The sequence below is a fragment of the Gallus gallus genome, chromosome 5, assembly GCF_016699485.2.
Source record: "Gallus gallus isolate bGalGal1 chromosome 5, bGalGal1.mat.broiler.GRCg7b, whole genome shotgun sequence".
Taxonomy (NCBI): domain Eukaryota; kingdom Metazoa; phylum Chordata; class Aves; order Galliformes; family Phasianidae; genus Gallus; species Gallus gallus.
The window spans coordinates 36,653,145-36,664,203 of NC_052536.1; the positions used below are offsets into that span (position 1 = coordinate 36,653,145).

At 41.6% G+C, this 11,059-nt stretch overlaps 1 protein-coding gene across 11 annotated transcripts in view; it reads left to right on the plus strand.

Moving 5' to 3' along the window:
* MIPOL1 (mirror-image polydactyly 1) overlaps positions 1-5,265 on the plus strand; it is a 182,372-nt gene extending 177,107 nt beyond the window's left edge. For all 11 annotated transcript variants that reach the window (XM_046941959.1, XM_046941956.1, XM_046941958.1 and 8 more), the window contains one exon: positions 5-5,265. In XM_046941959.1, coding sequence (XP_046797915.1) covers positions 5-71 — 67 coding nt within the window. In that variant the 3' untranslated portion in view covers positions 72-5,265. The remainder of the gene's footprint in view (positions 1-4) is intronic.
* Positions 5,266-11,059: the final 5,794 nt, after the last annotated feature.

The following is an 11,059-nucleotide window of genomic DNA, read 5'->3' on the forward strand; positions in this document are numbered from 1 at the left end:
TCAGGTTGGAAAGGCTGGTGGACGTCCTGAGGAAGAAGGTTGGAGCAGGGACCATTAGGACCGTGATCTGATTGAAAGCTCCAGTCTAAGGAAGCATTCACATCTGGTGACCAGGCTGCTTCATTCAGCACTGTGTAAACACTAAAGCCTTAACTTAGCAAACAGTTGTTAGAAGTGGGACACTCCAGCGACATTCCAAGCTGAGATAAAATCAAATCATAAATGTTTAACTACTTTGCTGCTGAGTTCTGTGATTTGTTGAAATGTTTCACTGCAAACATATATTTGTTTTTAAGCAGATGCATTGTGGCTCTGTGTACTGTGAAAAATGATGTAGATGCTTATTTTAACAGTCTGTTCCATCAGTGTTACTAGACTACAGTCTGCTGCAAGCAAGGCACAGCTTGACTGTGTGTTCAAATACCACCAGCTTCAGGTGCAAAATCCTGGAAAGCAGCTTCAAAATTTGAATTCTTTGTGTTGTTTATGAAACTGCAAAGAGTCCAGTATTTGTATATTAAATACGGTAATTGATAAAGTAAGTTTGCATTCAAGAAATAGCTCTGACCACTATGTTGGAGATTTTTTTCTTCCTTACTTATAGCCCATTGCAGCTAATAACTATAGCTAAGTCTAAAGGAAGGATGCACTTATACATTTATACAACACTTGAATAACTACTGGAGTACATGGTATTTTCAGCATACCTTCAAAAGAAATGTACAGTTAGGTTTCACTGGAGGAACAACTGCATAAATAATCACAAATCACTGTGTGAAAGCCTTGTTACATTGTGGGGTATCTCAGACAGTGGGGATGGTTTCCTCGTTTGTTTTTGGTTACTCCTCTGTCCTTCCCTATAGGGTAAATCCTTCAGATGTTCAGAAATCACCTTACAGAGTCAAAACGCATCTATTTGGTGTAAGGTGAGTGGCTCACACATTTCCTGCAAGGATGTTTTCCCAGCTTTATTTTGACCTTTGATTCCTCTGCAGTGCAGAAGTACCATCCAAGTTGGATTTGGGGCCAGAATGCCAGTCCTCTGCTTTACTGACTCCCAAACTGCCTTGGGAGGGAACTTGAAGGCTGAAGGATAAAATCCTACAAAGAGGGAGGAAACAGAGGAAAATTGCAGGTACACAGTCATTGTAGACATCACCCACAGATACAGGAGAGTTAGCCCTAGATGTATGTTTAGGAACCAAACATCTCCGTGTATTTTGCATATTTTTATCATACAACTAAAGGCGAACAAAAGAGTCAGCTCAAGGCAGCTGCCCAACAAACCTGGCCCCTTGCAGAGAAGTGAGTAGCATTCCTTCAAGCCAAATTTATCCAGGGTCACTTCAGAAACTCCTGATGAGCTCCTTTTTGACCTTTGGTCAATCCTGAGATAGCCAGTGAGGCTGAAGTCTCTCCACGACATGTATTCAGTGGGATGAAAGTTTCGTGCTTCCAGACCAGAAGCCCATCAGTCCAGCTCCCGGCCCCTTCCACCTCTCTAGTGTGCTCCCATTCTGCATTCAGACAACTCAGTGCTCTTCTTTCCATTGTCCTCACTGAACCTTGGATCCCTAATGGAAAGAAAAGATCACCTGAGCTGTCAGCACTGTTGAGCAAGTTCTGCTTGAGAAAATGCTATAACCAAATTTTTCTGTTAGAAAAGCATTGAACAACCATTCCCTGTTCGTACCATTTTTACATCCCTTATGATTTTACGTATCTTGCATCATTCCCTCACCATCTTCCAGTCAGAAACTCGAGTGTCTTGTAAAGGAGCTGTCTCGTGTTTTTAACTTGCCTTGTCATGCTAATCTGTTTCTTTTCTCGTTCTTCAGTGTTTTTTACCAAGATAGAGCAGGATTTGTGCATGGTATCCAAGCTGTGACTTTAACAGATGTCATAATTATGTTTTCTGTTTTATTCTCCAAGCTATTTGTAATTGCTTAAGCATTAGAATTTCTTTAGGAAGGCTTATGTCTTTTGAGTTAGTGCTTATATAATAATAATAATAATAACTTTAGACCTTATTCTTCAGTTATAATATCCAGTTCAGGATTCATTGTGGGGTGTACAAGATCAGAAAAGATTAGAACCATTTTCTGAACGTTCAGCTGCTGTATTACTATGCATTCCCTGACTGATTACCACTAGTTCCTATTCCACAGTGCATCCTTACAGGAACAGAGTACCATCAGCAAATATCACTATCTCCAAATAATCCCCCTTTTCAACGCAATTTCTTATGGCCTTGAAGTAAGTTGAACAGCATGGGGTCTGGCAAAGATCCCTGTAGGACAGTAAGGTAGTTTACCTTCACTGTGAAAACGATACATTTATTGTTAGCTGTTGTTTTAAGCTCAATTTTAACTACATGTTTTTCCATGTGAAGATTTTCCATCTTACTCCCTTGGCAGCTGTGTTGAGGGAGCTTGCTACTTGAGAAATGCAAGTTTACTTAATTGCAGCTTGTTTTCCATGCATGAATGTGCTAGGTTCCTCCTCTCCATGTGTATCAGAATTCCTCACCTTGCCCCAAGTCCTTCCTCCTCTGAGCAAATTGCTGTGTGAGCGCAGGCTCTGTATAGCACAGCTGTTTGCCCTCCCTCCCCTTGTGTCAGCTGGCTTTGTTTAGGAAAGTAGCATCAGCATACTTCTTATTGTGGGTAAGACTTGATTCTGTACATTTATATGGTAAATTTGTTTCACTATTTTCTTTTTGACATGCTGTACCTAAGGTAAAAAAATATTTCCCCGTTCTGTCTTACATCTTGTACCAAGTGACCATGAGATGTAATGAGCTTTTAAGTTAGCTTTCTTTTATACCACCCTGCACATATATTACTTTGAATCATAATTAAATTAGGTATCAATTTTTAAAATTCAGCTAGGAAAGTTTGTCTTCTTTTGGAAAAGGCCTTGGGAAATTGGCTGTGCTGGGAGGTGAAGGTTCTGAAGCAGTTGCGCTCTACCTCCTCCTTGCTCATAGCCTGGTGTGTGGTCCTCAGCAAATCCTGCAGTGACAGTTGTAAAAAGCATGAAGCCCTTGGAGAGGCACATGGGCACCCTGGGGGGCCTCTCAGGCACCTCTGTGGTTTAATGGCAAAACACTTTCACTTCTTCACCCACTGCAGTGAATGACAAAGGTTGGGCAGTTCCAGAAATAGAGGCCCAGCCCTTGGTGCCTTCAGGTGGATTTCTGGCCTCAGTGAACTCAGTCTGAGTTTTGTCTTTCAGTGTAATGAGGGCAGGAACTCTGATCTGGTGTGTAGAAATAGGCAATAATGATAACACAGATTAATTTGCTTTTGTTGTTCAGTATATTCAGTGAGAAGTGATTGATGTCTGTGCAATGCTCTGAAGGCAGAGAAAGCCTGCCCTATATAGTAGACGTGGAGAAGTCACTTCTGTCCTAACTTGTGGAGAAAGATGAGCTTGCATCAGATTACATAACAGAAGTAGCAATTCGTTTTCCTCACAGTGATGAAAGGTGGCTCACCATGGGCAATGCTTATGGTGACAGTTGTAATTACTGGTCAAACTAGTGTCCATGTTGTTTTGAAGAGCACTGAGATGTTCAGGAACACTCAACCCCTGTGAGATTGCCTGTGTTTCTCTTGATGATCCTGCAGCATGCTTGCATTGGGAGCCATTTCTGCAATATGCCAGGGTAAAATATGTAAATAGCATCATGTTGGCTTGGGATAAAAGCATTATTAATGCTTTTCGGCACTGTAATTATATTCATAGTAAGCCTTCCCTAAGCCCACACTAATTAACAATATTATGACAAATCAACTTTAACAGAAAAGAACTGTGGACCTTCAGTCATTTAGTACTCTTTTTCATTCAGCCCACAACCCAAAATGAGTAGCATGGTTTTCTGCACGAGTGCCAGGAAAACTACTGATACTTGCAAAGTTCAGAGCCAGATCGGTCGTGTTAGCATAATCCCATAGATGAAGTCAAATTGATTCTCCTTTAAATATATTCACAATAAAGCAAGATTCATTAGTTAACCATCAATACAGGAGAACGTGAAAGCAGCTCTTATGAATAAGCCCTCATATTTAAATAGTTTAGTAATGTCAGTATGTTTTCACTGGCACACTTGTTTATCTATTTATTCCAAATCATAGGACGCTTTACAGATGTTCACCTTAATTTTCAAATTAAATGGCTTTATAAATTTTCTTACCAGTTGATCAAGAATTATAACATCCTTCATCCACATACACAAATGAACTTGCTATCTAAATGTCGAGATTCTTATGTGCTATTATTTTCTTCATTTAGAACACTTCCTGAAGAAGGCTGCTAGCATTTTCTTCTTTTTAATTTGTATGCCACAAGATTTTATTCACATAGAGGAATAAGCTGCAAGACATCATTAAGTCTCTGACTGACAATTTCTCTGATCTCACTATGATCGCAGTGTTAATGTGCTGACTCTTATCATTGTACCATTTCACATCAGGTCTACAGAGCTGAACTTCTCTTGTTTGTTCTTCTCATGCATTGGTAAATAAAATACATTCACGAGTCCAAAAAACAAAGTGGTGTTCTCATATTAGGTTGATTATAAGTCAGCTGTTGAGCTTCGCTGGTCTAAACATTTCATTCTTCAGTTTTGTTGGGAGCACACGTGTTCTGGGAGGCTTTTAAACAAATGCTTGAAATGGTTGAAAGATTTACATTGCCGGTGCCTAGCTAAATATGTAGTCTTTAGAAAAGACATGGTTTATTTTGGCACCATTTGAAAAACTCAAATATTTTAAACATTTGTTAAGTTTGAGCTTGCACATTTCAACGAAAAGTTTGCATTCCAAAATTACATCTCAGGTTACCTGTCTCGCTCTCTCTTTTGTATTTTGTAATCCTTTTATTAAAATAGTCTTTGCAAAAGGAGTTGAGTTTTTAGGGGGAGGCGTTTGTTTGGTTGTTTTTTTTTTAATTGTAAAATATTGCCTTAATCAATTTTTAAGGTAACATTTACCTGCTAATTCTATTCAACTAAACTTCAGAAATGCAAGTACAGAAATGCTTTCAGAATTTAGGTTTTCATGTGAGTGGCCAAGGCTTGTTTGTGGAATTAGTCAAATATAAGAATTCTGTCCAATTCCTGTACAGCTTCACACCTAGTCATTCTGAGTGCTGAGATAAGTAAGTACTAAACCTGATGTTGGCTGCAGGGCCAGACAATAAAGACAGCAGGTTGAATGAGTACTGAACTGATAAAATAGAATAGCTCAGGAAAAAAGAAAACCTTTTGCCTGGAGTTGTTTTTCTTTTCTGTCTTTCCCTCCCTTGGCAGAAGCTGGGGGAGGGGCTGCAATGTTTAACCTAAATTTTTGTTTTAAAAACAATTTCCACCTTTGATTTTCCCATGGGTTTTAACCTGAAAGTTGTACTGAATCTTAAAAAAAGTGAGAACGTATAAATTGAAAACACAGTATTTTGTATAAATCCTGCCAGATCCCCAGTTCAACAAACACTTGAGCATACCACTACAATTATGCACGTGCTTTGGTGTGTTGCCCAGTCAACAGCCAACTGCAAAGGGTCACACGCCTTTCTGCGAAGCTGTCATCAGGAGGAGTTTGGCGTGTTTCCTCCATGGTTACCTGGGGCCAAAGGTCCAAACAGTGCCACATTCACAGGAGTTCCTAAGCATTTGAATGGCTCCTGAACATGCTAAAGCAGATCCATTGTCATACAGTGAAATAGCAACATACCTGGCAGAATTCGTCACACCTGAGAAACCTTGCAGAATACATTACATGAATTTAAGATGATTACTACTCATACATGAATATGAATACTGCATTTCACATATGACTGAACATTGAACTGGTTTCCTGAAGAATTCAAAAGGTGGAAGCTATGGGTTTGAGGTTTTTTGTTTTGGTTTGTTTTTTTTTTTTTTTTTTTTATAAAGTAAGTATTACTAGAACTACTTTCAAAGCCAAACTTAAAACAGGGAAAAAAAAAAAAAACACAAAAGCTTAAGATGGAAAAATGGAAAACTACTTTGGTACTACTCTAATTCATTTTCTGTAACCTCAAGACCTTTGTTCACAGTTTTTGACTTTCACTGAAGTAGTGCCACTATTTCACAAATTTTTCTTTTCAAATAGGTAAACTGGTTTCAAAAATCAGTCTATGACAAATAAGGTTACTGATGTCTAAGTTGAAATCAAGAAAGATTTCGCATACTTCTAAGTGACAATCAGCTTTTCAAAAAGTTAACTAATATCTTCACTTGGATATTTGGATTATTCAGAGAACGTATACAACTCAGATGCAGCCTATGTGGAAGTATACTAGAGTAGAAATGGAATAAGAAACAGTAGGAAGTCTCCATCAACACATGGTTACCAAACGTTAGTGGTACAGTTAAGCAAAAGAGGAAAACACAAGAGATAAAATTTGGAACGTGTTCTGCTATGGCATTTGTTATACCAGCATGCTTTGAAATGGAGGTGCAGCAAATGAAACACTTGAAGCTATGACCTCCAGTCTGGCAGACCAGTTCTACCACTTAACTGTATTCTTTCTGGTGGGGACACCAACACTGCACACAGTTCAAAAATATAGAGCTCTATATCAGTGTCATAGGATGTGGAGCTGTGGGGCTCCAAAACACCACATCATGATTTTTAAATCTGGAGTTATGAGTTCTCAATGTGTGATCCAGTCAGTGTACTGAGAAAGATGTAGGTAAATCATAGCTTTTACTTGGATTCTACTTCCTGTTGGACAGGGAAGGCATAAATCAGGACGCCAGGACTGGTCAGTGCTAAAGCTGCATAATAGCAAAGTGCAAGGTAGAAATTACATTTTGAGCAGAGCAGCAGAAAGGAGTGGTATGGGGGAAAAAAAAGAAAAAAACATGAGTGTAGTCTAGTTCAGATGGTAAAAGGAGGAAAATTTATTACAACAAGCAACAGAAATACTTCTCTTTGCAGACGCATAGAAGTGTTGAAAATGGCATGGAAGCCTTAGCACAACACAGGCTCTGAAGTGTTTGAATGTAGGTGTCTCGCTGAAGCTAAAGTTGATGTGAGAGTGTGAGGATGGGAAATCTGTTGAAATTTGGTTGTGTTCAGTTTGTTCACTGAATTCTTGTCTGATATGACAAGATATCTCAGTTCTAAATTTTGAATAGAACAACATTCCTAATTAACATCTAGCTGGTTTGGTCACTGTATAACCAATATGTACAGTTGGCAGTGTGCTTATGGAACGTTCTGCTCCCGTGTGTGGTAATTTTGAACTGGGTTTTACTCTCTGCTTGGTAGCTGGAAGTGCAGGACAGGGTCAGAGGTGTGCAAACTTGTGCTGTGCTCTATGTTGAGCAAAGATGTGCCAGTGTGCAGGGAGATGTGTGGGGAGTGTGAGGGACAGCTCTTATCTGCGCACATACAGCATCAAATATCTGAGTACAGCAGTGCTGCTGTCACATGCACTGGAAGAGAGGCCAGAAAGCTTCACGGTTTTACCCTGCTTTGATCACATAATGGAGAAACTCACCTCAATTGCTTTCCAAACAGCTAAATGCCCCACTTCCTCTGCATTTTGCTAGTCCGCTCATGATAACTTTATTTCCCAAGGGCTCTAACAGCCACTAGAGTAAGACTCTTATAAAATCTGAACTGCCTCTGCCTAAAGAAAATATGCTTTCATCACATGTATTTTTGTGAGATCCCACAGGACTGTTCTCAGAATTCCTGTATAGCAAAGCCACCGCTGCCTGTGGTGGCTGCCTACTCTGATTTTCAGTAGAAGTGTTATTCTTGTAATTTTCCATACGTTGAGATTTGATCTGCAGGTGACAAACACTGCACATTACGAGGTGTTTCGTACAAAACTTCACCCTTGCACAGACTGATTTCCTGTATCACCGACCATTTGTTATCGGGTGACCTGCTGCCTACTATCTCATTAAATGTCCGATTTCTTTTTTTCGGCACTGTTAAAGCCACCTGTTGCAGGTGCCTGCTGAGAGCTGTGACTGTGACTTCTCACCAGCAGTGAGTTGAGCCAGGGCCTGGCAGGCTGCACCACACACTGCCCTCCTGACCCAGGATGTGCCGGAGTTACACCACCACCTGTCACCGACATGTCCTGTTCCCTACTTCACCCCACCCCCAACTTGTCAAACCTGTAAATTATGTCTTTGGTTCCTGTTCAGTTTCTCTTCTACCCAAGTAATTCATACACAACACGTGTCTAGCTAGCGGCCATGTTGGTTTTGGGGGATTATAATATGTCCACGTGGCACAGTTATCCTCAAGGAGGAAGATTGCTACTACTCTTCATAAATGTGGGAAACAGTCCCTGATATAATGGTTCAATGGGTCAACCCCCAAGGCAAGTTCCTTGATGTTCTGTTGCTTTCCAGGAACACGAGCTGCCTACAACCCTCTGTAGGCTGCAGTTAACCCAGCACCCCTTGGCCTGTCACAAATTGGCCACTCTAGAGCTGGCCCAGGTCATCACATGGAACCACAGACATGAGGTTTTGGATCCCTCTGAGGGGCTGCACAGGGAACCCGCTGCTGTTATTGGACTTGCTTTCTGGTCTGTCTTCTGTCACCTTCTGACCAGAAGGTCTTAATATCCTGCTTTTCTTGTGGTGTTAAAGAGCAAATTAATCTCTCAAATCCTTCCCTGTTTTGATAACTGGAGATCCTGAATAGATGGCATAACCTTCCCTTGGACAAACTGACTCAGGAGAGATTCTGATACCACCTACCAGATACAGCTCATATAGTACAGCATTTCTGAGTTCTAACTCCTGGATGTGAGGATGCTTGAACAGAACCCAGCGCTCCTTCCCTGTCTCAGACCTGGGCTGTGCAGAGCCTGTTTCCATTCTCTCACTATATATTCTTCCTATCCCAAGAACCATGCTCACCACTAAGGCTCAGTGTCACCCAGGGTCTAGTGGGACACCTGTCACAGCCAATCAGCAGTGCAGCCTCTGGTCCTGCTTGGGTATCCTGTGTCCTTGGTGACCTTGGTGATAAAGGAACCTACCTTCAATTCAGGCTGGAATGTCTCTGTAGTCAAACTAAACTGCCTTGAAAGGAGAAGGAAGTGCAGAGACTGTAGGAAGAGCAGATAGAAGATGGATGGGTGAAAGAGAGAGGGTAAAAATATTGCATGAGGATGGATGTGCAAGACCATAGTGAAAAGTAAAGCTGAGGAAAATACGATAAAACAGGTAGGAACTCATATTATCAAGCACTACATCATTGTTGCCAATCCCCATGTTCTGTATTTTTATTGCTTGGCCATGAATGGTCCCAGTATGGAAAGAAATAGGTCCCTGTCACAGCCATTTGAAAGTCACAAGAGGTGAAGCCAGGAAGATGTCTGATAAGGCTGCCACACAGGGAAAAGAAAAGAATAAAAAGAAAAAAGAAAAGAAAAGAAAAAAAAAAAGGAAAAGAAAAAAAATAAAGAAAGAAAGAAAAGAAAAGCAAAAAAAGAAGAAACCTGAAGTGATCGTGCAGTTAATCTTGTTGGTTTAGTTGTGTTCCATGGTGATTTTAATTGCACTGTAATTTGAGCTAAGTCAAAGGATGGCAAGAAAGGTGGCTGGGCAGAGGCTGGTGGAATGTGCATGAGAAGCAGTGGTGCTGGTGTTGGTGTCAGTGCTGGGGCGGATCTGCTAGGCAGGATCTCAAGGTTTTTGTGGGGGCATGGCATGAGAAGGGGGTGATTGGCTGTGGGGCAGGCAGGGCTGGCATTGGGGGTGGCAGCCACTTGCAGGTGACCTGATGATATGGTGACGTGGTGCTGACCTTAGTGGAGGAGAAACACAGCACTGAGGATGTTTAGGACTAAGTCAGAAAGACTCAGGGCTGTGGGGAGGGATATCACGGGGACAGGACTGCAGAGCTGAATGGCAGCATGGGGAATCCACCAACCTGGGTAGGCACTGCACAGAATATCTGAGGCCGTACCTTGAGTTCTCTTGAGTTTTGCTGTAGCTTACAGCAGGGCCTGCCCTTCATAACTGGAGGGGCACCCAGCCCCCAGGAGTGACCGAGTGCCCAGGTCCATCAGCAGCAGCTGCACACTGACATTGTTATGGCATTGATGAACCATAGATGACTGCTGTTTGATTGAGTGATACTATCAGAGCTGTGTCCTCTGCAGCAATTGAAAGAAAGGTCATGTAGGTCAACTGGCATGGAGTGGCAAGAATTTTTGACCAACGTATTCCTAGGAACATTCACTCTGGTTGAAATACAGCTGGCACAGCCACTGTGGGCTCTAAAGGTGCAAAGGATGCATTGAACTTTCAGTCCTTCAGTCTGTGCTGCAGCCTTCTTACAGTAACAAGGTGCTGACAGTGAATATTAAGAGCACTCATTTCAGTGATATTTGATATTGATCAGGAAAAAAAGATGAAAATTGAAATGAATTTGTGTTTCTGCAGTATATACTGTGCCTGTGGCAAATATCACAGAGGTGAGACATGGCAGTTTGTGCTGGCATGCAGCATATCTAGAGGCCTCGAATTGGAGGACAAAGCAGCCACAGGAACAGGACTGGCTGACAGAGCAGTGCGAGTAGAGGTCCTGGGGCTCCTCTAAGAGCCAGGAACTCCCCTTCAGCAAACCCTTACTGCCTCAGGGATCGAGCCCACAGATTTCCCCTTTGATTTCTCAAGAGCCCTTGTCATACCAAAGAAAAGACAGCATTAAATGTGTGCCACCTTTGTCCCTGAACTTTGGGGAGCTCTTATCACAGGAGAAACTGCATTTCAGCTGCAGATTTTAGCCAGACACAGAATCTCTTGCACTTCCTTACAGTGCCCTGGACACTGCCTTGAAGCAGAACACCGGTGATGGACAGGTTGCAAAACAAACGCCATGAGGTTTGCTTTGTGAAGAAGCTGATCCAACTTCTTTTTTTTCTGCAACAAAAACTGTCTCAAAGGGCCAGCTAGAAGCCTCGCTACCTTTTTTCCTTCAGTACAGCACCCAATTTTATAGATTTAATTGCACGTTTCATATTCAATTTATTTCTGTTACATACGTGT